The 27,846-nt window shown below is 40.9% G+C and overlaps 3 protein-coding genes across 3 annotated transcripts; 1 reads left to right on the forward strand and 2 right to left on the reverse strand.

Annotated features, from left to right (window-relative positions):
* Positions 1-5,876: 5,876 nt before the first annotated feature.
* Positions 5,877-8,322, forward strand: LOC124286943 (classical arabinogalactan protein 9-like). The gene is made up of 2 exons (XM_046723398.1): positions 5,877-5,948; positions 7,828-8,322. The coding sequence occupies exons 1-2, from the start codon at positions 5,877-5,879 to the stop codon at positions 8,320-8,322; spliced, it is 567 nt and encodes a 188-aa protein (XP_046579354.1).
* Positions 8,323-15,496: 7,174 nt separating this feature from the next.
* LOC124286946 (iduronate 2-sulfatase-like) lies at positions 15,497-25,927 on the reverse strand. The gene is made up of 2 exons (XM_046723400.1): positions 25,458-25,927; positions 15,497-15,719 (listed from the first exon to the last, which is right to left on the reverse strand). The coding sequence occupies exons 1-2, from the start codon at positions 25,799-25,801 to the stop codon at positions 15,560-15,562; spliced, it is 504 nt and encodes a 167-aa protein (XP_046579356.1). The 5' UTR covers positions 25,802-25,927; the 3' UTR covers positions 15,497-15,559.
* LOC124286945 (iduronate 2-sulfatase-like) lies at positions 25,928-26,860 on the reverse strand. Its single transcript, XM_046723399.1, has one exon. It carries the CDS (start codon positions 26,828-26,830, stop codon positions 25,928-25,930), a length of 903 nt encoding a protein of 300 aa, XP_046579355.1. The 5' UTR covers positions 26,831-26,860.
* Positions 26,861-27,846: the final 986 nt, after the last annotated feature.

The following is a 27,846-nucleotide window of genomic DNA, read 5'->3' on the forward strand; positions in this document are numbered from 1 at the left end:
TGTTGGATTTGTCATGAGTGGGACCATACTAGTACCTTCCGTGCACAGACTGATGTTTTGAGAGTTTGGTGGACACGTTTCAAGTTTAGGAAGTTCTGCAGCATCAACTAGAGTGGGTACAAATCGACAAATTCCGTCAGGTGCTCTGTCACCACACCTTTGTCAGTGACTCCAGGAACGTGTATCATCATGGGAGCATGGGTGGCGTCTTCAAAGTTGTTGTGCTTCTCCCATTCAGAATGTTCCCCTAACTGCCACCCATGATCACCCAAGAAGGATATGATTGTATTGTTAGAAAGTCCTAAGTTGTCAAGCTCTTGAATAACTCTCCCCAGCTCGTAGTCAATATAGCTGATGCAACTGTAGTAGGCCTGTCTCAGTTGAAGGGTCAGTGTTGGAGGAAATGTGAAGTTTATGTGGCCAATATCGTTTAAGTGAAATGCTTTAACATCGTTATAGCCGCCAAAATTAGCGAAACTATGCCAGGCAAACTGGGGCATTCCAACTGGAGCATAATAGTTTGGTGGTGGGCGAAGACTCTCCAAGGGATAGAAAGTATTGAAACGAGCAGGATAGTTCCATGGTATATGAGGTTTACGGAAACCTACTGCTACAAAGAAAGGTTGCTCACCTGACTTTGCTCTAGGTGCGACTTCCTGAAGTGTTTTTATCGCATGGTCAGCAATCATCTGATCCTGAAGTGGTTGGGCCTTCTCTCTTTCCTCTGATATTGCATCACATAAAAGGTGATCATGTGTGCCCTGTAAACGTCTTCTGCGTGAAAATATGGATCCGTCCACGATACGGGATCATCTTCTCCTGATGAACTTCCAGGATGAAAGATCTTCCCCATTCCAATAGTTCGGTAGCCATTACGCTTGAAGTATTCAGGTAGTGTAGTAAAATTACCACCAACCTGTCGGAAGTAAGATCCAATGTCCCATACATGACCAGTGTCAGGCCGCCTGCTTGTAAGAATGGCAGTTCTACTGGGGCTGCATAAAGCCTGAGACACGTAGGCTCTCTTCAGAACAATGGATTTGTTGGCTAAGGCATCGAGAGTAGGTGTATGCATTTGGGGATGGACAGGAGACGGCATGTCTGGACCCAGATAGGCATTGAGGTTTGGTCTCATATCATCTGACACCAGAAACAAAACATTTTTCTTTGCACCCACTAATGCAATCCGTATCACCTGTAACACTAGTATGTGTATCTTCACCATCATGTCAGACTGCTGGGCAGCGTCATTATGTCTGAATATGTCATGGTGCGAAGTATTTATATGTAGCACAACAAATTAAATGTGGACAATGTTTCAGTGACAGGTGTTACTGATCGATACTTAAGATTTTCGTTGAAGCATAACATCCATATATCTTATGCCTTGATATTCTAAGCGTATTAACATACTGTGTAGTCTAATGCATGTTATTTCTGAATAGATTAAATAATGATTGAATATAAACACATTAAAATGACATTCTCTGGAATTTCGCATTTGTCAGCTAAATGTCTACCAATCACGCACACATCTCGATGTGTCTTACATACGATAAATCAATTGTGAGAAACTCGCTATCGACACATATGGAAATGAGTGTGTGTTTTGGTGTGTCTATTTCTGAACTCGATGTCTGCCTGCTCCATTAGCAAACATTCGTAGTGTGTTTCCCGATACGTGTGTAGGTGTTTCTGTAAATAAACCAAGGTGCAGAGAGGTAAGATACAAACGGTCACTTATGATAAGCCCGGCACTTGATGTTTTGAAAACTGTGCACAGCATGATGTCATTACGGACCTGAAAGGCAACATGGGTGACAATTGTTTTGTTCAACGACAGAAAGCCGTCAATATTTTTAAGACAGAGTGTTTTTTTTGTTATTTGTAATATCATTTATTAAGTGATAGTTATTATGGGTCACAATGTTTAAAGTATTGAGTGTGGGGGAATAGTATTTTTAGTGGTACGCCTTTTTGTTAGCGCTTCAGAGTTGCCTCCCTTGGGCCCATCTTTTGTATTTTTCTAAACTTGTGTAAAGTGTTCAACCTCCACATAGTTAATGGGAGGTCATTGGGAGATGTACATGGTAACTTTACATTCATATCGCGAGCAGGAGCCAGTGTGGTGGACTACGTCCTGTTATCAAGTACTATATTTCCTAAAATCAGTGACATGACTGTGATTCCAAGATCAGAATCTGACCATATGCCTATAGCATGTACATTTAATGACGTCATAAGGAAAGATACTGCACCAGTGTCTGGATCAGACATGCCACTCTACACGATGCCCAGATACAAATGCAGCAATACGGACAAAGAGCAATTATCTAGCGTTGTTGCAAACTACAAGATAAATGTACTGATATCTGAATTTCTGGAATACTGAAACTTGGATATATATCGTGCAGTTAGCAAATTATCAGACGTCGTGGCAGCAACAGGAAAACGAGTATTACCACGTAATTCAAACTCTAGTCAAGCTCCTAAACAACCTCCCTGGTTTGATTATGAGTGCCAACAACTTAAAACGGCGAAATACAGTTGTCTCCACAAGTTCAGGAAGTATAATTGTGATAAAAACAGAAATTATTATATTGAAGCAAAGCATGCCTTCAAAGAATGTTGTAAACTTAAAAAATTAGATACAACAGAAAAATTGAAGATGGCATCACCGTTGTGGCAGCACGTGGGGATTGTAAAGAATTCTGGAGTAAAGTAAAACAGGCATTCCGAACAAACATTGATTCATGTATTTCCGCAGCTGACTGGCAAGCCTACTTCACTGATCTGTTAAATCCTGAAATAGAAGTTACTGCCTCAGAGTTTGACCAACAAGTAAAACACTTCCTCGAACATCACTCGTGTAAGGACTGTGATGGGTTAGCGCACCAAGATATTTATTTAAACAGTGAAATCTCTGAAGAAGAAATTAGAAAATCTCTATATGATCTTAAATCAAATAAATCACCAGGCACTGACGGGATACCCCCAGAACTGTACAAACTATCATGTAATATTTTAATTCCATATGTGAAGATGCTATTCAACAAGATTTTGGACAATGGTCTGTTTCCTACAAACTGGAATATTGGCGTTATTATACCACTGTTTAAATCTGGATACTAAATTGAATGGGAAAACTTTTTATTTCAATTATAGAGAAAAGATTAAGGACATGGGTTGAGTTACACAAAATATTATCCGAAAGTCTAGCTGGTTTCCGCCCTCAATATTCAACTACTCACCATATTTTTACTCTTCAGGCTTTGTGTTCGAAATATTTGTGCAAACCCAAAGGTCGTTTCTACTGTGGTTTCGTTGACTTTAAAAAGGCATTTGACTTTGTGGACAGAGATTAACTGCTATATATTTTGATTCAACGCGGCTGTCACAGAAAGATAACGATGTTGCTTAAAAGTATGTACGCATCGGTGAAAGCCAGTGTAAGAGTGAATACTGATTCAAGAACTGAAACTTTTGATACTTCCCGTGGAGTGAGACAAGGGTGTATTCTCAGCCCCCTCCTCTTCCTTCTCTTTATTAATGAATTTGCAACAGAGCTCTACCAATCAGGCAACAATGGAATTTTTGTTAAACAAGATATACAAGATCTATTACTGCTAATGTTTGCTGATGACATCGTCCTTTTTGCTACCAGTGTAATAGGTCTACAGCGCCGGCTTAATATCCTGGAATCATTCTGTATCAAATGGGGATTACAGCTGAATCTTAACAAAACAAATATCATAGTGTTTCGCAATGGAGGAATTCTGAGACATTCTGAAATGTGGACTTTTTGTAAAAATCCTCTTAAGGTGGTTACATACTATAAATATCTCGGCATAATATTTTCATCTAGGCTCGTGTGGACAAAAGCTTGTGAAACACTTGCTCAACAAGCAAGTAAAGCCTGCCTCTCTGTCTTCAGATTTTTTAACAAGTATCAAGAACTAACCTTTTCAAGTGCAAGAACTATATTTGATCGAAAAGTGGCACCTATACTACTATACGGCTCGGAAATATGGGGACATAAATATTCTGATGTAATCGAGAGGGTCCATACTATGTATTTCAAACGATTTCTGAAAATTGGAAAATGTGCTTCAAACAAAGCCACACTTGGGGAGCTTGGACGTCACCCCATCTACGTATTAACACAGATTCGAGTAATCAAGTTTTGGTTCAAGATACTCAGTATGAATGAACAACGTCATCCACTACAGTGCTACTGAATGCTAAAAACATTTGATGATATGGACAGAACAAACTGGGCATCCAATGTTAGAAACTTATTATTCAGAAACGGGTTTTCTCATGTCTGGTTAAACCAGGGTGTTGCTAACGTTCAGCTATTCATGTATACTTTCAAACAACGATTGAAGGATATCGCCTACCAAACTTGGCACAACGAAATCAACAGCTCCACTTTTTTCAGTCATTATTCACAGTTTAAGCATGAACTTTGCATGGAGTCCTACATAACAGAACTAAAATATAAACCTCTGATCCGTGCACTTATCAAGTTTCGTATTTCGAATAACAACTTTAAAGTGAACATGTACAGACTTAATGAGGATGCCCCACGTACAAACTACTTGTGTTCATTCTGTGATGCCGCGGAAACAGAAACTGAGAATCATGTATTCTTCCGATGTGTCAAATATCAGCGGTACAGAGACAGTTACTTCAAACAATTACAAAATGTCTACAAAGGCCCACTCACTCTGCAGTCAATTTTGCAATCCAAAAAACCCCCAAGTTATATACTGCACAGCCCTATTTTTACATTATGTTTTTAAAGTAAGATCCGAATGCTAATTATGACCACTGTTTCACGAAACTGCCAAAGTTTGTGACTGTATTATAGGCCACGAGGCAACTTCTGTCTGTCTGTCTGTCATCTTTTGTATTTTTTTGTGACTTACTGTCTTGTGTTTACAATGGCTTTCCCGAACATTCTGAGTGGATAATGCTGCTGCCTAGCTTTGCTAGAACGCTTGAGAACTGTGTAAGAGCTATATAAAGGATGGTTGTTGAGTTGTGCGGCACGGATTTATCATATGACTGGAGTTAAACACACCTGTCTGCCGTCATCAAGCTGATACACATCTGCCTACCGTCGTCAAGTCTGTCAACATTTCAAGACCGTGCTTGTTTGTACAACTACTGTCATTGTAAACGACCTTCAATCAGTATATCAGTTCTCACCGTGAATGTCAAGTCTCTAGTGAGTTAATATCTTATATTTGTGACCCAATATTTTAGATTTGTGACTCAATTGCATTGTACTAGATATCTACATTGTCATTCATTGTAGCATGCTCATTGTTTGTTCAATATCTTATTGAATATTTTAGACTTGTCTGTGTTCTATTTTGCTGGTTCAAAGGCAATTCTTAAAGCTTTTGTCACGGCAAATTATTAACCGTAAAAATATAGCACAAAAATGGACAGCAAACATAGTCTGAGAAACTGGTTCAACATCTGACTTTCCCCGAAGCGGACGGAGAAGGGTCAAGACTCTTGAGGAAACCAGTATATCCTGATACTTCCTCTGGGTTCCTAGAAGTGACGTAATCATAAACGACAACGTTAGGTCATTTCGTGAACAGGATCACAGTGATGAGACTCTTACATTGCGTAGGAATCAACGTTTACATAGCATTCTGTGGAAGTCATCCAAACAGTAATATCTCCCTAATCCACAACCATGGGCATCATTGGCAAATTTGCTCGAGTAATGAGAGTGCCTTTTTCCTCGACTAGCCTTCTATGGAACACCTATGGGGTCATATTGGCAGGCGATTCAGACACAAGAATCATAGAACTTACAGCTTCAACCGGCTCTGCATGAAAAGTGGATAGCGGTAATGGTTGACGTCATACACCGGCTTAAGTTGTCTTTGAGGCAACGGGCGCTGGCCTACACAGCTGTGAAGGATGTAAAGGATCTTTACAAATTAATTGATTATTGGCTGTTAAATGATAATAGATAGACATTGAATGTGATATGCCTAAATTGGATGTGGAAAGGTGCGTCCCCTGGGCACGCCAATATACCTACCATGGTGGTCATATCTCCCTGGTTATGTTTCCAGGTCACTCATCTCCATACCCGTCTTCGGCGGTCTCAGTAAAATGCTTAAATCTAGACACCTGTACTACATAGAGCTGAAACAACCTGACAAAAATGTGACACAGTTAAAACCATCTTTAACCATACTGATTCATACATCTTCCGACCCATTCATTCCCTCACTCACTCTGTCCTATGTTAATGTAGCCAGGTAGACTTCGATCTCACAAGACGCAACGTAATTTGTAATTTTGTAATTTGTTTTCGTTGATCATGTTTTGTGTGATCCGATGCATCATTTGTTAATGCATGTGCTGATTTCTCTGAATAAGTCCATACCGTGACGTGAGTAATAAGATGCCGTTCAGGGACTCCTTTCACGAAGCAACATTTACTCAGGTTAACCTTAACTCCCATTCTTTAACATTGCACCAGGGTTTATTTATTTTTAATTTTTTTATTTATCTTATTTGTTCCCATGGTTACAAAGTCAATAACAAGGGTATATGGTAGCAACAAGCACAGAAAAGGCGAAGATACATTCCTGTAGAGATGTAATAATAATAAGTTGCTGAGTATTGGGATGAGCGAATTCCATTTAAGATTGAATGTTTCAATTTTATTGTTTCTCTTTGAAATAGCATTGCACCAAGGTTACCTTAGTGACTTACGATCACCTTAGTGCTTTGTGAAAGGAGGGCCAGTGTTGCAGTCAGCAACGACAAAGCAACAGTATACAGTCATTAGCACCCAATCTAGTTAGTGAAGTCGTGAGCAACATGCCCCACAATCTGAATATGATGACGCCGAATAACCCTCACGCCTGTTCACATATCCTCATGCTGTGTCTGTTCTTGCATCCAATATGATGTGTTGTGTATGTGTTGACAATCGTAGAAAACTACTTCATAGTGAGTGAGTGAGTTAAAATTTAGAGTCACGTCGGCAATATTTCAGCCATGGGGACTTATTGTAGTTTTGTTACCTGCATGGACCCTAGCTGGATTTACACCATCCCTTCAGCTGTAGTTAACTATAGTCACAGTTCAAAATCACAAAGATACTAAGACATTCTGTAAGCTTAATTTACTTAACGTTCAAGCAGGACATGCTTGACTGTGATTCGTTCATCACAAGGACCTACACCTTTGAATAAGTATTCATGTGTATAACTAGTGTATACGACATCGTCGTATGATTATCTCTTCAAAACTGGACTGACTGCACTAGTAGGTGTAACCGATGGTTGGTTATTACTATTTATACCTACTTGGGTGTCCCACTTCCTTTGCATTAGATCGCGAATGTAAGATCTAATTATGGGTTTATAATCACTGTACGGCAGCAGAAACGAAACGGCGTCACAGATTTGTTGAGTGCTGCCCTAGCAGCAAAGTCAGGCCTTGTGTTACCAGAGATTCCATCATGACTGGGTAAACAACAAAAGACGATGGTGCCAGTAGCAAGATCATTATATAATTCAAGAATCACAATTAAAGTGGATGGTAATAAGACATGTTTTAATAGCCTGAAGTTACGACAAAGAACCTGAACTGTGTATATATTTAAACTGGTTATTGACATATGCTAGAGCTGATAATATGGCATTAATGAGCCGTCGATAGGTAATCTGGAAGACAGCGTTTTGGATCCAATGACAGTGGCACTAGCAACTGTAACGGCACTAGCAGCTGTACCGGCACTAGCAGCTGTACCAGCAATAGCAACTGTACCGCCACTAACAGCTGTACCGCACAACCAGCTGTACCGGCACTAGCAGCTGTACCAGCAATAGCAACTGTACCGCCACTAGCAGCTGTACCAGCAATAGCAACTGTACAGCCACTAGCAGCTGTACCGGCAATAGCAACTGTACCGCCACTAGCAGCTGTACCGGCACTAGCAGCTGTACCGCCACTAGCAGCTGTACCAGCAATAGCAACTGTACCGCACAACCAGCTGTACCGGCACTAGCAACTGTACCGCCACTAGCAGCTGTACCGGCAATAGCAACTGTACCGCCACTAGCAACTGTACCGCCACTAGAAGCTGTACCAGGAATAGCAACTGTACCGCCACTAGCAGCTGTACCGGCACTAGCAGCTGTACCGACACTAACAACTGTACCGGCACTAGCAGCTGTACCAGCAATAGCAACTGTACCGGCACTAGCAGCTGTACCAGCAATAGCAACTGTACCGGCAATAGCAACTGTACCGCCACTAGCAGCTGGCTACTGAACTGGCACTAGCAGCTGTACCGGCATTCCTGGAAAATAAATGTATGTTAGCTGCAGAAATAGCGGATTGTATTCCAAATGGGATAAGTGATGCTTTGTTTTATGAAGTTCGTTATACAGAGCGTGAAAAACACATTTATATGCAGAATTGGATTTAATAGAGTGTAATTTAGAAATATGCTCTGAAGATAATTTAAGGCGGCGTAGTTTGAGGGGCAGTTCATCAGCCTCCAAATATAAACTCTGATTCGGTGAAGTTCCGAAGGCTCCAAGGCAGAGCCAGAGCCAGAGTCTTGGTGGTGAATAGAATCTAGTATTTTAAAATCGCCTTTACACCATGAATCGGATCAACACTCTATATAGTTGGGGGAGTTTCTTCTTATCCCTTCCCCACTTTGAGTTAGAAACAACATTAAATATATCAAGTGCCTACAGGTATTTATTTTTCAAATATTTTATAAGAGGACGAAAGGTTAAATGGAGATCGAAAATAATACCAACGAACTTCCATTACAATGTTAATAGCGTAATCTAACAAAAAAAACAATTCTGGGTCTTTGTGTGGTTTGATTGTCTGGCCCAGACTCGATTTGCTTTTAAATATTTATTTTTTAAATAATTAATAATTCATTTATATTGCGCTTAGTATCCATCTGACTAGTTGCTCACTGGACGCTGTAATCAGAATTATTTTTCAGATATATTATTAGAGGACTTAAAGTTTGATTGAAAATAATACCCAGGAACATAGCTTCCATTATAACGTTAATAACGTAATGTAACAAAAACAATTCTGGGTCTTTGTGTGGTTTGATTGTCCGGTCCAGACTCGATTTGCTTTTAAAACAACATCCCACTGCTGTAATGCTGCTGAAACAAATATATGCTAATGATATGGTCACACTTGTGCGGTCGAGTCTGCTTTTAGCAGAGATTTCTAACGAATGTGGAAATGGTTGTGTCGCTGCTATTTACATTGTCGACAAAAATGGATGCAATTAGTTCTTGCATTTGAAAATTTAAATCCATTTTATTAACAACATAATTTTAACGATTTTATGTAAACATAATTATACAGCTGCCTTTCATTAGTATTCATGGTTTGCCACGAAAGGAATATTAAAATCATCCCCAAGGATTGATCCATCTATGGAATCGTTTAAGACTTTTGATAAACTATTAATTTGTATACTAAATATTGTGATAGAGAAAATACTGCCTTGTGGCACACCCTGATCCTGATTATAATGGTCAGACAATGACTTGAAATTGCCTGTCAGTTAAAATCTGAGATATAAACGGAAACCAAAATCATGAAAATCTTTTAAGATACCGTGCTTCCATGTCGTATCATACGCTTTTGTAAATTGAAAAAACATGGACACTGCATGCTGCTTGTTTATAATGACATTCTTAACAAATGACTGCAGTCGAACTAAATGGTCAATGGTACCGTTAATCTGTTATTGACTATACGTTCCATGGTTTTGAAAACGCGGCTTGTCAAGGAAATGGGCCTATAATTAGAGGGATCCGTATGATCACGTCCAGGTTTGGGTATGGGTACAACTATGGCATAACGCCAGGATGAAGGAAATTTACGAGATGCCCAAATGCCACAAAGATACTCAACAGTGTTTCCAGACAGGATTGAGGTAAGTGTTTCAGGAGTAGATACTGTATGCTATCACAGTATCATGAGCTTGTTCAAGAGAAGTATGAAATTATGGATAACACGTTGTCGTTATAATCTTCCCCATTATCAGAATGAAAGGTAATTTGTTTCTTCTGTGTTGTCATGCCCCGATGGCGTGTTGTCATCCCCTGACGGCATGTTGTCATGCCTTGATGGTGTGTTGACATGCCCCGATGGCGTGTTGTCATCCCCGATGGCGCGTTGTCATGCCTTGATGGCGTGTTGTCATGTTCAGATGGCGTATTTTTATGGCTTGATGGCGTGCTGTCATGCCCCGATGGCGTGTTGTCATGCTCTGATGGCGTGTTGTCATGCCCCGATGGCGTGTTGTCATGTTTCGATGGCTTGTTGTCATGCCCTGATAGTGTGTTGTCATGCCCCGATGGTGTGTTGACATGCCTTGATGGCGTGTTGACATGCCCGGACGTTGTGTCGTCATGCCCAGATTGCGTGTTGTCATCCCCTGACGGCGTGTTGTCAAGCCTTGATGGCGTGTTGACATGCCCCGATGCCGTGTTGTCATGCTCTGATGACGTAGTTTTATGCCTTGAGGGCGTGCTGTCATGCCCCGATGGCGTGTTGTCATATTCTGATGGCGTGCTGTCATGCCCCGATGGCGTGTTGTCATGCCCTGATGTTGTGTCGTCATCCCCTAATGGCGTGTTGTCATGCCCCGATTGCGTGTTGTCATCCCCTGACGGCGTGTTGTCATGCCCTGATGGCGTGTTGACTTTCCCCGATGGCGTCATGTCATGCCTAATGTTGTGTCATCATCCCCTGACGGCGTGTTGTCATGTCCTGACGACGTGTTATCATGCCCTGAAGTCATGGTGTCATGCCCGACATCGTCAGAGGCAGAGGCTGCCTGGTTGACCCCAAATAGACCCTCAAGAAAGTGGACATGACTGGCCTGGTCATGTAATGATAAACGTGTCCTAAACTGAAAGAGAAATTACATTTTGAAAGACCCATGTATTATACATTCGGGATTGAAACATATTGCAGTTGCAACGATTATATACAAGTATACTGCATAAACACAAACCGAACATATGACGTATTAAGAATATCCATATACACCTTAAATTCACTAGTGGATGTGGGGCGGTGGGGTAGCCCAGTGGTTGAAGCGTTGGCTCGTCACGCCGAAGACTCGGGCTCGAATCTCCACATGGGTACAATTTGTGAAGCCCATTTCTGGTTTCCCCGCCGTGATGTTGCTGGAATATTGTTAAAGCGGCGTAAAACCAAATTCAGTCATTCAGTCAATAGTGTATGTATATAATTACATATAACCATGACAAAGTACAGGATGCCACAATGATGTCAGTCCTGAAACTAGACATAAACACACCACTGCTGAATGTGTATCACCTGCACGGGACTGGTTCGTCCCGTTTACACTGTCATTCGTCCCTGGACATGGGTGAGTTTCAATTGTGCTGTTTCAAACTGAGGCATGATCTTTACACTGAGGATTGATTCCAGTTTGCCAGTCGTGTTAATTTTCTCATGTTTACCACCGTGTGTGCTTTAGAGGGAAGGTGGTAGCCTCCTGGTTAAAGCGTTTGCTTGTCACGCCGAAAACACGGGTTCGATTCCCCACATGGTTACACTGTGTAAAACCCATTTCTTGTGTCACTGTGATATTGCTGGAATAACAGTAAAAGCGGCGTAAAACCATACTCACCCTGTACTTCACAGCACGAACAATATATTCAAATGTACTAAAAGACACAATATGCATCTCAGTCCCACAGCTAAAGATACATCAGATACATTCTGGTACATTGTAGAGTACAGGCTGTACTGAACATGACACGTGATCGTCTCCTGGCGGTAACAAAGGAGCTTGCTTCTTTTGCCTAGTTAACCAACATGTGAAATTTGTTTTACAATACCACTGATGTAGCTATGAGATAACTCGTAGTGGCAAATTTCTGTTAGATTGATAACACAAGTATACTGGTATAGGCAGTCAACGTATGCGAAGCGCAACGCTACTCTGGTACAATCAGCTTTCCTGAACTCCTTTAAATCGTAACCTGCGTGAGTGTCTGGTGCTTTTCGTAGAACACCCGGTGTCACCACTCAACCGTTCTTACTTCCAACCGATTGAATCTGTTTTGGTGGTAATTTGAACCTTTAATTTGAACCTTCAAATTTTAGTTTCTATATCGTGCAAATTATCACATGGTGACACAATGTGTTAGATTCTACACGCTATTCTGTTATGTGGATTTTAATGATTTAAATTCTCATCAGTCTACAACTCGGCTCTCCGAACAAGCTGCCGCATCCCAGCTGCCGTCAGTATCTGTGATGACAGATTGAATCTCTCTCTGCTATGACGTCAACCAATGGAGCTCAATCCAATATCAGGTGTAAGATCAGATTTGCGTCAATTGAGGTACATACTCTTATAGTACCTCTCTCCTCAATCAATTCATCCAAGCATCAGCTTGAAGGGCACGCCACTAGACAAACATGTCGCAACATGTCTCAATCCTAGAAGCTATAATGGCTGTGTTTGTGGATTGAGGGTTCAGGTGGCCGACACAGTCAGATTAGTGACGCTGCTGAGTTGTGTCAGAAGGATTCAAACGCAAGATGTTCTATGATTCAGATCCATTGATCGGGGCGCTGGGGTAGCCTAGTGGTTGAAGCGTTCGCTCGTCACTCCGAAGACCTGGGCTTGATTCCCCACATGGGCACAATGTGTGAAACCCATTTCCGGTGTCCCCCGCCGTGATATTGCTGGAATATTGGTACAAGCGGCGTAAAACCACACTCACTCACTCACCCACTGTGGTCGTTACTCAACACACACCTTCCATACGCGACACCATGACGCAAGGGGGGTTCACTATTATATATTGGTGTGCTTAGAACTACAAGGGAGAATTTGCATTTATCATGTTCACATTAATACACTTTTCAAAAACCAAAAAACGATAATTGTCTTCCTACACATGTATACGCACAACGATTTCTGTATACTTTGCTCCACTGCTGATCCCGTACAGTGATTTCAAACCCACTATCAAAAGCTATACTCGGGACCTCATGCAAAAACGATGGGACACTCAAGTAGGAAGAAATAAACTGTATGAATTGAAACCAACAATTGGTTATACCTACTTGGGTTGTCAGTCAAGACGTGATGAGGTAATTTTACGACGATGTCGTATTGGCCACAGTCGGTTTACTCATGACTATCTGCTGAAAACGGATGGGGATGGACCCCCCATGTGTGTCTCTTGCGATGAGGTTTTCACCATCAAGCATAATCTGCTCGAATGCGTGGACTTATCGTCTGCAAGGGACACACATTATGATGCAAGAAACCTGAAAGATCTGTTCTCCCGCGTGAGCGCTCATCTGATAGTGAACTACCTGAGGGAAGTTGATCTGTATCATAAATTGTAACTGTGAAATGTGACTAACAAATTGCCTGCCTTTAAATTTGGTGCTGTGACATTTTCTGCTTTAAAATGACAATGTAATGAATATATGTTTTTGAAATAAGACTCATTCCGAGTATGTACTTACAATGTTTGTTAATGCAAACTTGTTCTCGTCACTAAATGGCTGGAATAATGCCGATTTGACGCAAACACCAACTCAACCTCAGCCTCAACCTCAACGTCATCAGAAGCCTAACCATGATATATTGCTATACTATGATCTCTAACACAAGTGAAGACCCAGTTAGAATTGATCTTCAGTAACCCGTACTTGTCGGAAGAGGCGACAAACGGGATCGGGTGGTCAGGCTGGTCAGGTGGTCAGATTTGGTTGTGTAGATCGATGCTCATGCTGTTTATCACTGGATTGTCTGGCCCAGACTCGATTATTTACAGACCGCCGCCATGTAGCAGGAATATTGCTGAGTGAGGCGTTAAACAACAAACCAAACCAAATCCAACCTGATATCGTACTATCCAACACAACACTAGCACCACTAGTATGTTGTTCGTTGTGACTACATCGTAGCAACATTGATATTATTTAGAACTAACAAGAAGATTAAAAGACATTTATTTGCAAGAATGGTTTGAAAAGATATCACTTTCCAGTAAATGTTTGTGTTAAAAGATGTTTAAATGTACTTTTGACGCGGAAATGTTAAGCAGATTGAGATGTTCTTCACATGAATTAGTTATCGAAAGTGGAAGATTTAAAAATGTCGAAAAGAAAATAGAATTTGCAAGCTATGTGATCTTAATCAAAAAGAAGATGAATATCATTTTCTTTTAATTTGCCCTGCTTATAGTTCCCTGAGAAAAGTTGTATATTAAGAAATATTATTTTGTCCATCCAAACCTTTATAAATTGTAAGCATTGTTGAATAACAAAAAACATACAACACTTCAGAACTTGTCCATGTTTGCTTACTATGCCATGTTGTTTAGAGCAGAATATATCTCAGAACACAATGTAAGCTACCCTTGATTTTTTTCGTTTCTTCGTGTGTATTACATGTGCGTGTAAATATTGTTCTGTAAATGTATTGTACTACAGGCCTGTGGCCTTTCAGGACCGGACATTTAGAGAAGTACGATATAATAGAGTGAAGGCAATCCAGTGAATAAAGTCATCAGCAACAAGCCCTACAATCCGCATATGATGATCCCGAATTACCCTCGGAGCCTGATATGATCACTTGCAATGATGAAGGCATTGTAGTGGGTGTTGTCATAGCAAAGCAATACATTGTTACAAAATATGGAACATTGAACCAAGGTATAGTTGATATGATGCTGATTGACTGAGTCTTGTGACTCTTGTCTTGTTCCTACATTCATAGGGGCGGTGGCGTAGCCTAGTTATTTAAGCGTTTGCCTGGTTCCATTCCCCATTTCTGGTGTCCCCCCGTCGTGATATTCCTGGAATATTGCTAAAAGCGGCGTAAAACTCAACTCACTCACTCACTCTTACATTCATCCCTAATCACATTGTAGTTTGGCCTCATTACCTCATTACCCAGAATGAACATGCGTAGAGTATGATATGGCGTTTGTAAAGTACTGTCTACAGATGTGGAGATATATTATTAAATTTGAAAGAATCAAAATCAGATGTTTGTATATTTTTTAGGTTTATGATGCCAAACACCCATATGATTACAACCATTAAATTATCGAGTCTAAAAAGACGACGGATGAGTTAAAATATTATCTGTAATGACAAAGACGTTTACCAAACTGGACACTGGCCTGGCCACCTCATCCATTACCTGGCCACCTCATCCATTACCTGGCCACCTCATCCATTACCTGGCCACTTCATCCATTACCTGGCCACCTCATTCATTACCTGGCCACCTCATCCATTACCTGGCCACCTCAACCATTACCTGGCCACCTCACCCATTTAGTAGCCTCGTAAGATAAACACAGGTGGCCGAAGACACAATGTAACCAGGAATCGAACAACATGGGCACCACACGCTTAGACAAATTGACAAGTCATTCAGTGCTACTGACCATCTTTATCACAAATATCACATGAAAACAAGATACAACTGATATTGGCGATTTCAGACGTGTTTGTCAGGCACAGCTCCCCTCCAGCCCATCTTCAGTTTCCTGGACAGCTCGGCCCTGATGTCTTTGTAGGATGGGTCATCGGCTCGGTTCCAGTTCTCTTCTGGGTCATTCATATGATCATAGAGTTCAGCTGCCTGTACCTGGTCCCACATCGGTGTATAGATGGGTCTGCCTTTGAAGTTGATCCACTCTGTGTAGCGATACAGGTCTGTCCTCATGGTGTAACCCATGGTGAGATCACCAAGGAGACCGTTTCCTCCCCGAGGGTATTGGGAGAAAGCAGCAGTTTTCCAATTTTTCATTGTTGGATTTGTCATGAGTGGGACCATACTAGTACCTTCCGTGCACAGACTGATGTTTTGAGAGTTCGGTGGACACGTTTCAAGTTTAGGAAGTTCTGCAGCTTCAACTAGAGTCGGGTACAAATCGACAAATTCCGTCAGGTGCTCTGTCACCACACCTTTGTTAGTGACTCCAGGAACGTGTATCATCATGGGAGCATGGGTGGCGTCTTCAAAGTTGTTGTGCTTCTCCCATTCAGAATGTTCCCCTAACTGCCACCCATGATCACCCAAGAAGGATATGATTGTATTGTTAGAAAGTCCTAAGTTGTCAAGCTCTTGAATAACTCTCCCTAGCTCGTTGTCAATATAGCTGATGCAGCTGTAGTAGGCCTGTCTCAGTTGAAGGGTCAGTGTTGGAGGAAATGTGAAGTTTATGTGGCCAATATCATTTAAGTGAAATGCTTTAACATCGTTATAGCCGCCAAAATTAGCGAAACTATGCCAGGCAAAATGGGGCATTCCAACGGGAGCATAATAGTTTGGTGCTGGTCGAAGACTCTCCAAGGGATAGAAAGTATTGAAACGAGCAGGATAGTTCCATGGTATATGAGGTTTATGGAAACCTACTGCTACAAAGAAAGGTTGCTCACCTGACTTTGCTCCAGGTGCGACTTCCTGAAGTGTTTTTATTGCATGGTCAGCAATCATCTGATCCTGAAGTGGTTTGGCCTTCTCTCTTTCCTCTGATATTGCATCACAGAGAAGCATGTCATTCCGTCCATAGTTGTCTTCTGCGTGAAAATATGGATCCGTCCACGATATGGGATCATCTTCTCCTGATGAACTTCCAGGATGAAAGATCTTCCCCATTCCAATAGTTCGGTAGCCATTACGCTTGAAGTATTCAGGCAGTGTAGTAAAATTACCACCAACCTGTCGGAAGTAAGATCCAATGTCCCATACATGACTAGTGTCAGGCCGCCTGCTGGTAAGAAAGGCAGTTCTACTGGGGCTGCATAAAGCTTGAGACACGTAGGCTCTCTTCAGAACAAGGGATCTGTTGGCTAAGGCATCGAGAGTAGGTGTATGCATTTTGGGATGGACAGGAGACGGCATGTCTGGACCCAGATAGGCATTGATGTTTGGTCTCATATCATCTGACACCAGAAACAAAACATTTTTCTTTGCACCCACTAATGCAATCAGTATCAGTTGCAACACTAGTATGTGTATCTTCCCCATCATGTCAGACTGCTGGGCAGCGTCAATATGTCTGAATATGTCAAGGTGCGAGGTATTTATATGTAGCACAACAAATTAATAGAGGACAATGTTTGAGTGACAGGTGTTACTGATCGATACTTAAGATTTTCGTTGAAGCATAACAGCTCATATATCTTATGCCTTGATATTCTAAGCGTATGAACATACTGTGTAGTCTAATGCATGTTATTTCTGAATAGATTAAATAATGATTGAATATAAACACATTAAGATGACATTCTCTGGAATTTCGCATTTGTCAGCTAAATGTCTACCAATCACATACACATCTGAATGTGTCTTACATACGATAAATCTATCTGAGAAACTCACTATCGACACATATTGAAATGAGTGTGTGTCTTGGTGTGTCTATTTCTGAACTCGATGTCTGTCTGCTCCATTAGCAAACATTCGTAGTGTGTTTCCCGATACGTGTGTAGGTGTTTCTGTAAATAAACCAAGGTGCAGAGAGGGAAGATACAAACGGCCACTTATGATAAGCCCGGCACTGGATGTTTGGAAAACTGTGCACAGCATGATGTCATTACGGACCTGAAAGGCGACATGGGTGACAATTGTTTTGTTCAACGACAGAAAGCCGTCAATATTGTCAAGAGAGAGTGTTTTTTTTGTAATTTGTAATATCATTGATTAAGTGATAGTTATTATGGGTCACAATGTTTAAAGTGTTGAGTGTGGGGAATAGTATTTTTAGTGGTACGCCTTTTTGTTAGCGCTTCAGAGTTGCCTCCCTTGGGCCCATCTTTTGTATTTGTTGTGACTACCTGTCTTGTGTTTACGATGGCTTTCGTGAACATTCTGAGTGGATAATGCTGCTGCCTAGCTTTGCTAGAACCCTTGAGAACTGTGTAAAGGCTGGTTGTTGAGTTGTGCGGCACGGATTTATCACATGACTGGAGTTAAACACATCTGTCTGCCGTCATCAAGCTGATACACATCTGCCTACCGTCGTCCAGTCTGTCAACATTTCAAGACCGTGCTTGTCTGTACAACTACTGTCATTGTAAACGACCTTCAATCAGTATATCAGTTCTCACCGTGAATGTCAAGTCTCTAGTGAGTTAATATCTTATATTTGTGACCCAATATTTTAGATTTGTGACTCAATTGCATTGTACTAGATATCTACATTGTCATTCATTGTAGCATGCTCATTGTTTGTTCAATATATTATTGAATATTTAAGACTTGTCTGTGTTCTATTTTGCTGGTTCAAAGGCAATTCTTAAAGCTTTTGTCACGGCAAATTATTAACCGTAAAAATATGCCACAAAACTGGACAGCAAACATAGTCTGAGAAACTGGTTCGACATCTGACTTTCCCCGAAACGGACGGAGAAGGGTCAAGACTCTTGAGGAAACCAGTATATCCTGATACTTCCTCTGGGATCCTAGAAGTGACGTAATCACAAACGACAACGTTAAGTCATTTCATGAACAGGATCACAGTGATGAGACTCTTACATTGCATATGAATCAACGCTTACATAGCATTCTGTGGAAGTCATCCAAACAGTAATATCTCCCTAATCCACAACCATGGGCATCATTGGCAAATTTGCTCGAGTAATGAGAGTGCCTTTTTCCTCGACTAGCCTTCTAAGGAACACCTATGGGGTCATATTGACAGGCGATTCAGACCACAAGAATCATAGAACTTACAGCTTCAACCGGCTCTGCATGAAGAGTGGAGAGCAGTGATGGTTGACATCATACACCGGCTTAAGTTGTCTTTGAGGCAATGGGTGCTGGCCTACACAGCTGTGAAGGTTGTAAAGGATCTTTACAAATTAATTGTTTATTGGCTGTTTAATGATAAAAGATAGACATTGAATGTGATATGCCTAAATTGGATGTGGAAAGGTGCGTCCCCTGGGCACGCCAATATACCTACCATGGTGGTCATATCTCCCTGGTTATGTTTCCAGGTCACTCATCTCCATACCCGTCTTCGTCGGTCTCAGTAAAATGCTTAAATCTAGACACCTGTACCACACTGAGCTGAAACAACCTGACAAAAATGTGACACAGTTAAAACCATCTTTAACCATACTGATTCATACATCTTCCGACCCATTCATTCCCTCACTCACTCTGTCCTATTTTAATGTAGCCAGGTAGACTTCGATCTCACAAGACGCAACGTAATTTGTAATTTTGTAATTTGTTTTCGTTGATCATGTTTTGTGTGATCCGATGTATCTTTTGGTAATGATTTCTCTGAATAAATCCATACCGTGACGTGAGTAATAAGATGCCGTTCAGGGACTCCTTTCACGAAGCAACCTTTACTCAGGTTAACCTTAACTTCCATTCTTTAACATTGCACCAGGGTTTATTTATTTTTTATTTTTTTATTTATTTTATTTGTTCCCATGGTTACAAAGTCAATAACAAGGGTATATGGTAGCAACAAGCACAGAAAAGGCGAAGATACATTCCTGTAGAGATGTAATAATAATTAGTTGCTGAGTATTGGGATGAACGAATTCCATTTAAGATTGAATGTTTCAATTTTATTGTTTCTCTTTGAAATAGCATTGCACCAAGGTTACCTTAGCGACTTACGATCACCTTAGTGCTTTGTGAAAGGAGGCCCAGTGTTGCAGTCAGCAACGACAAAGCAACAGTATATAGTCAGTAGCACCCAATCTAGTGAGTCAAGTCGTGAGCAATATGCCCCACAATCTGAATATGATGACGCCAAATAACCCTCAGAACCTGTTCACATATCCTCATGCTGTATCTGTTCTTGAATCCAATATGATGTGTTGTGTATGTATTGACATTCGTAGAAAGCTAGTTCATAGTGAGTGAGTGAGTTAAAATTTAGAGTCACGTCGGCAATAGTTCAGCCACACCGTGATTAAAAAAGATATTCATTAATGATAAATAAAGTTATTCTACAAAGGGCAGTAAAACAACTTGGGTATCGTAGATAGAGATAGAGATGTACAACTAGCAAATTTAAACATTATACTTTAATTCAGGACTATACAATATAAACACGGGGTATAGATCGCTAGCAACTGAAGGTAGATCACCATACAAGGGACCATGGGGACTTATAGTAGTTTTGCTACCTGCATGGACCCTAGCTGGATTTACACCATCCCTTCAGCTGTAGTTAACTATAGTCACAGTTCAAAATCACAAAGATACTAAGACATTCTGTAAGCTTAATTTATTTAACGCTACAGCCAATCTCAATCTCAGCTGCTCATTTAGACTACCAATAAATCATATTTATCTATTTTTTCAAAATTTGTTTAACAATTCTATTTAATTTAAAAATCCAGTAACACAATTATATTTACAATTTAAAAGATCCTTCACTGTTTTGACATTGAAATATTTATCCCCTGTGATGGAAAAGTCAATACATTCAAGCAGGACATGCTTGACTGTGATTCGTTCGTCACAAGGACTTACACCTTTGAATAAGTATTCATGTGTATAACTAGTGTATACGACATGGTCGTATGATTATCTCTTCAAAACTGGACTGACTGCCGTAGTAGGTGTAACCGATGGTTGGTTATTACTATCTATACCTACTTGGGTGTCCCACTTCCTTTGCATTAGATCGCGAATGTAAGATCTAATTATAGGTTTATAGTCACTGTACGGCAGCAGAAACGAAACGGCGTCACAGATTTGTTGAGTGCTGCCCTAGCAGCAAAGTCAGGCCTTGTGTTACCAGAGATTGCAGCATGACTGGGTAAACAACAAAAGACGATGGTGCCAGTAGCAAGATCATTATATAATTCAAGAATTACAATTAAAGTAGATGCTAATAAGACATGTTTTAATAGCCTGAAGGCACGAAAAAGAGCCTGAATTGTGTATCTTAAGACTGGTTATTGATATATGCTAGAGCTGATAATGTGGCATTAATGAGCCGTCGATAGGTAATCTGGAAGACAGCGTTCTGGATCCAATGACAGTGGCACTAGCAACTATAACGGCACTAGCAGCTGTACCGGCACTAGCAGCTGTACCAGCAATAGCAACTGTACCGCCACTAGCAGCTGTACCGCACAACCAGCTGTACCGGCACTAGCAACTGTACCGCCACTAGCAGCTGTACCGCCACTAGCAGCTGTACCAGCAATAGCAACTGTACCGGCACTAGCAGCTGTACCAGCAATAGCAACTGTACCGGCACTAGCAGCTGTACCAGCAATAGCAACTGTACAGCCACTAGCAGCTGTACCAGCAATAGCAACTGTACAGCCACTAGCAGCTGTACCAGCAATAGCAACTGTACCGCCACTAGCAGCTGTATCAGCAATAGCAACTGTACCGGTACTGGCAGCTGTACCGCCACTAGCAGCTGTACCAGCAATAGCAACTGTACCGCCACTAGCAACTGTACCGGCACTAGCAGCTGTACCAGCAATAGCAACGTTACCGGCACTAGCAACTGTACCGACACTAACAACTGTACCGGCACTAGCAACTGTACCGGCACTAGCAACTGTACCGACACTAGCAACTGTACCGGCACTAGCAGCTGTACCAGCAATAGCAACTTTACCGGCACTAGCAACTGTACCGCCACTAGCAACTGTACCAGCAATAGCAACTGTACCGGTACTGGCAACTGTACCAGCACTAGCAACTGTACCAGCACTGGCAACTGTACCGGCACTAGCAACTGTACCAGCAATAGCAACTTTACCGGCACTAGCAACTGTACCGGCACTAGCAACTGTACCAGCAATAGCAACCTTACAGCCACTAGCAGCTGTACCAGGAATAACAACTGTACCGGCAGTAGCAGCTGTACCAGCAATAGCAACCTTACAGCCACTAGCAGCTGTACCGACACTAGCAGCTGTACCAGGAATAGCAACTGTACCGCCACTAGCAGCTGTACCGGCAATAGCAACTGTACCGCCACTAGCAACTGTACCGGCACTGGCAACTGTACCGCCACTAGCAACTGTACCGGCACTGGCAACTGTACCGGCACTAGCAACTGTACCGACACTAGCAACTGTACTGGCACTGGCAAATGTACCGGCACTAAGAACTGTACCGGCACTAGCAGCTGTACCGGCACTGGCAACTATACCGGCACTAGCAACTGTACCGACACTAGCAACTGTACCGGCAATAGCATCTGTACCGGCATTCTTGGAAAATAAATGTATGTTAGCTGCAGAAATAGCGGATTGTATTCCAAGTTGGATAAGTGATGCTTTGTTTTATGAAGTTCGTTATACAGAGCGTGAAAAACACAACTATATGCAGAATTTGATTTAATAGAGCGTAATTTAGAAGTATGCTGTGAAGATAATTTAAGGCGGCATAGTTGAGGGGCAGTACATCAGCCTCCAAATATAAACTCTGATTCGGTGAAGTTCCGAAGGCTCCAAGGCAAAGCCAGAGCCAGAGCCTTGGTGGTGAATAGAATCTAGTATTTTAAAATCGCCTTTACACCATGAATCATGGAGCCGTAATCAGGTTTATAACGGATCAACACTCTATATAGTTGGGGGAGTTTCTTCTTATCCCTTCCCCACTTTGAGTTAGAAACAACATTAAATATATCAAGTGCCTTCAGGTATTTATTTTTCAAATATTTTACAAGAGGACGAAAAGTTAAATGGAGATCGAAAATAATACCCACGAACTTCCATTACAATGTTAATAGCGTAATCTAACAAAAACAATTCTGGGACTTTGTACGGTTTGATTGTCTGGCCCAGACTCGATTTGCTTTTAAATATTTATTTTTTAAATAATTAATAATTCATTTATATTGCGCTTAGTATCCATCTGACTAGTTGCTCACTGGACGGTGTAATCAGAATTATTTTTCAGATATATTATAAGAGGACGAAATGAAAAATGGTGATTGAAAATAATACCCAGGAACATAGCTTCCATTATAACGTTAATAACGTAATGTAACAAAAACAATTCTGGGTCTTTGTGTGGTTTGATTGTCTGGTCCAGACTCGATTTGCTTTTAAAACAACATCACACTGTTGTAATGCTGCTGAAACAAATATATGCTAATTATATGGTCACACTTGTGCAGTCGACTCTGCTTTTAGCAGAGATTTCTAACGAATGTGGAAATGGTTGTGTCGCTGCTATTTACATTTTCGACAAAAATGGATGCAATTACATTTTGTAGTTCTTGAATTTGAAAATTTAAATCCATTTCCTGAACAACATTTCTCGATTTTATGTAAACATAATTATACAGCAGCCTTTCACTAGTATTTATGGTTTGCCACGAAAGGAATATTAAAATCATTCGAAAGCAGTGATCCATCTATGGAATCCTTTAAGATAACTTTTGATAACCATTAATTTGTATACTAAATAATGTGATAGAGAAAATACTGCCTTGGGCACACCCTGATCCTGATTATAATGGTCAGACATTGACATGAAATTGCCTGTCAGTTAAAATCTGAGATATAAACGGAAACTAAACGCATGTAAATCTTTTAAGATACCGTGCTTCTATGTCGTATCATATGGCAAATTGAAAACATGGACCAGCATGCTGTTTGTTTATAATGCCATTTTTAACAAATGACTCCTAAATGGTCAATGTTACCAGAGTGTTTACTTGAGTATTTGTGTTACATTAAGCGCATTCTAGGTATTAATCTGTTATTGACTATACGTTCCATGGTTTTGAAAACGCGGCTTGTCAAGAAATGGGCCTGTATGGGATCTATCGTCAGGTTTTGGGTATGGGTACATCATGATAACGCTTGAAGGAAATTCAAGAGATGCCCATAATAAAGATATGGCATGTCTCAAACAGGATTGATGTAAGTGTTTCGGAGTAGATACTGTATGCTATCGCAGTATCATCACTTGTTCAAGATGAAAAATTATGGATAAAACGTTGTGTTATAATCTTCTTATTATCACAATGAAAGGTAATTTGTTTCTTTTTCTGCTGTTTTTGATTTAGATTTAACATAGTTTGACGAGGAAGAATGGTTTGCAAGTGTTTCAGCCTGTTTATTTGCGATGTCAGATTTATCTGTTGACAATTGATCCCGGTTTTGAGGTGATGTGTTTTGCTTGATTTGGTTCCCTTACCTTTAATTGTCTGGATCATATTCCATACCGTGGACATCGGCGTCCGTGAATCAATTTTTTAAACATAATTTTGCTAAGACCGGCGCGTATTTTGATTAACTGTACGCCCTGCTTCAGCATTTAATTTTTTTTACATTTATTCAGATAATGCTATAAGACTATGGTCTTTCTATTCGACTGCTCTTTTGCTCCCCCCATTTGTTTTGATATTATAGATTTACCTTGTGTTGATTCTGTCACAGATTCTGGTTTAGATGACGTATTTATTTAAGGTATTGATATTGCACGCTCTGTCTGGGAAGCTGATGGAGATGTATTTGATGGAGATTGAGAGATCTGAGTATGATGGTCTGATAGTGATGTTTGATATGCCGTTGAAGTCAGCGAATGTATGGATGCAATGGTACGACAGGCATCTCAGTACAATAATTATTTTGACAACTTGACATTTGAAACATCGGAGTGGAGTTGGTACATATACCTCTTCATCAATCATAACAACATTAGAGTATGCACTTATTTTAATGACTGTTACTACTAGCCAATCTGATTTACCTTGTAAATGCATAGAGTATGGTATATCGTTTGTAGGGTACTGCCTTTAGCTTTGGAGATTGGAAACAATCAACATCAATTTTTTATTAGTTTAAAATGCTACAGAGCAATGTGAGGGACGACAAAACATTATTGATTCTTAAGAAGAGAGATGAGTTACTAATATTATGAGCAAGGCGAACCATGTTTGCGATCGAACGATACATTACCAAAAAGGACACCCACTTTTACCCAGAATGTATATGCATAGAATATGGTAATACGTAAAGGTACTACCTTAAGATGTGGAGATATTAAATTTGGAACAGTCAATATCAAGTGTTTCTTTATTTGTTAGGTTTATGATGCAACACATACATATGATTGCAACTATCTAATTATCGAGTCTTAAAAGACGACAGATAAGTTAACACATGATGAGCAAGGGCAAAGACGTTTTCGATCGAATAATTCGTTACGAAAATCAGTGATAATGACCATCTTTATCACAAACATCACAGGAAAGCAAAGATACAAGCGGTTTCAGACGCGTTTGTCAGGCACTGCTCCCCTCCAGCCAATCTTCAGTTTCCTGGACAACTCGGTCCTGATGTCTTTGTAGGATGGGTCATCGGCTCGGTTCCAGTTCTCTTCTGGATCTTTCATGTGATCATAAAGTTCAACTCCTTTTAGCTCATCCCACATCGGTGTATAGATAGGCCTGCCTTTGAAGTTGATCCACTCTGTGTAGCGATACATGTCTGTCCTCATGGTGTAACCCATGGTGACATCACCATGGAGACCGTCTCCCCCTCGAGGGTACTGGGAGAAAGCAGCAGATTTCCAGTTTGGCATTGTTGGATTTGTCATGAGTGGGACCATACTAGTACCTTCTGTGCACAGACTGATGTTTTGAGAGTTCGGTGGACACGTTTCAAGTTTAGGAAGTTCTGCAGCATCAACTAGAGTCGGGTACAAATCGACAAATTCCGTCAGGTGCTCTGTCACCACACCTTTGTCAGTGACTCCAGGAATGTGTATCATCATGGGAGCATGGGTGGCGTCTTCAAAGTTGTTGTGCTTCTCCCATTCTGAATGTTCTCCCAACTGCCACCCATGATCACCCCAGAAGGATATGATGGTATTGTTAGAAAGTCCTAAGTTGTCAAGCTCTTAAATAAATCTCCCCAGCTCGTAGTCAGTATAGCTAATGCAGCTGTAGTAGGCCTGTCTCAGTTGAAGGGTCAGTGTTGGTGGAAATGTGAAGTTTATATAGCCAATATCCTTTAAGTGAAATGCTTCAATATCTCTAAAGTTGCCAAAGTTAGTAAAATTATGCCAGGCAAAATGGGGCATTCCAACTGGAGCATAATAGTTTGGTGGTGGGCGAAGATTCTCCAAGGGATAGAAAGTATTGAAACGAGCAGGATAGTTCCATGGTATATGAGGTTTATGGAATCCTACTGCCACAAAGAAAGGTTGCTTACCTGACTTTGCTCTAGGTGCGACTTCCTGAAGTGTTTTAATTGCATTATCTGCAATAATCTGATCCTGAAGTGGTTGGGCCTTCTCTCTTTCCTCTGATACTGCCTCACATAGAAGGTTGTCATTCCCTCCATATTTGTCATCTGCGTGAAAATATGGATCCGTCCACGATATGGGATCATCTCCTCCTGAGGAACTTCCAGGATGAAAGATCTTCCCCATTCCAATAGTTCGGTAGCCATTACGCTTGAAGTATTCTGGCAGTGTAGTAAAATTGCCGCCAACTTGTCGGAAGTAAGGTCCAATGTCCCATATGTGACTAGTGTCAGGCCGCCTGCTGGTAAGAAGGGCAGTTCTACTGGGGCTGCATAAAGCCTGAGACACGTAGGCTCTCTTCAGAACAAGGGATCTGCTGGCTAAGGCATCGAGAGTAGGTGTATGCATCTTGGGATGGACAGGAGACGGCATGTCTGGACCCAGATAGGCATTGAGGTTTGGTCTCATATCATCTGACACCAGAAACAAAACATTTTTCTTTGCACCCACTAATGCTATCAGTATCAGCTGTAACACGGCTGTCTTCACCCTCATGATGCAGTGCACGATTGACAAATTCAATCACACTGGTGAAATATTTAAACAATTGAGCATATCTATATGGAACATGTCTTTATCTAAGTGTCCTTGACCAGTGATGCCAATGTGGTTCTTAGCCATTTATACTTGTGGATAGATAAGAAATGTCGAGAGAAACTTGAACAATGTCATGCTGTAGTGTTTCTTCCTGTTTCGCTTACGTGGGTATATTACATTGATGAACTGATGTTCACGTTGACAGGAATGATTTGAGACAGTAGCTGGTTAGTTAATGCAATTCTCTGATTTCTGGCGACAGTTTGCACCACTACAAACTACCAGCAATGTTGATTTGGATTGTCGCCATATGTTTTGGTATGTGACCAACAAATTGTGTCAGCTGCTGTTGACTTTTTAATGGGAGTGAGTGTGTAGATTTATCAGCGACATGGAGAATGGAATGTCGCCCTGATTGTTTATCTCTAGGGAATGTCAGACATGAATGTGAAGTGGCACATCTGTCGTTTTGGACCAGGGTATGTTTTTATCCTCCCGTGGATTCCAGCTAATTTTGTACAAGATGAGAAATTTGTTGTTTGTTAGCAAGACTTTGAGTGCCGGTGAATTAATGAGTTCCATGCAATTATTGACTGTTCTTTGTTTTGAAACACTGAACCTTTTACTGTTGCTGCTATATGTCATACCCAATGGCATCAGAAGCAAACTAATACAGTGTTATAAATGTAATAATGTCAAAATGGGGATTACTGCTGAGATGACCTAGTGCGGAAAAATGTGCAGCTATATATATCATGACCCAAACAGGTAATACATCAATGATACATTTATATCGTAAATCTTGTCGACAAAGGACAGAAACTGAACTATAGTACTGTTGGAAATAGAAAAAAAACTGTATTTTCTCAATTATCTCTACAATTCATGTAGTTGATATTTGAAAGTGTGAAATATCTGTTAAACTAAGTTCGGTCTAACTACAGTCTCAGTGGTAGAGAGATAGGAAACGGAGT

The sequence above is a fragment of the Haliotis rubra genome, unplaced genomic scaffold (genome assembly GCF_003918875.1).
Source record: "Haliotis rubra isolate DU_JTF1 unplaced genomic scaffold, ASM391887v1 Scf396, whole genome shotgun sequence".
Lineage (NCBI taxonomy): Eukaryota > Metazoa > Mollusca > Gastropoda > Lepetellida > Haliotidae > Haliotis > Haliotis rubra.

Excerpts from the sequence above, each read along its gene's own strand:
- LOC124286943 (XM_046723398.1), top strand. The coding sequence starts at position 5,877 with ATGGTTGACGTCATACACCGGCTTAAGTTGTCTTTGAGGCAACGGGCG. Across the intron at positions 5,949-7,827 it reads CCTACACAGCTGTGAAGGAT|CTGTACCGCACAACCAGCTG; the intron begins GTAAAGGATCTT and ends CGCCACTAACAG.
- LOC124286946 (XM_046723400.1), bottom strand. The coding sequence starts at position 25,801 with ATGATGATACACATTCCTGGAGTCACTGACAAAGGTGTGGTGACAGAG. Across the intron at positions 15,720-25,457 it reads AGGCCTATCTATACACCGAT|GTGGGACCAGGTACAGGCAG; the intron begins GTGGGATGAGCT and ends CTATACACCGAT.
- LOC124286945 (XM_046723399.1), bottom strand. The coding sequence starts at position 26,830 with ATGAGGGTGAAGACAGCCGTGTTACAGCTGATACTGATAGCATTAGTG.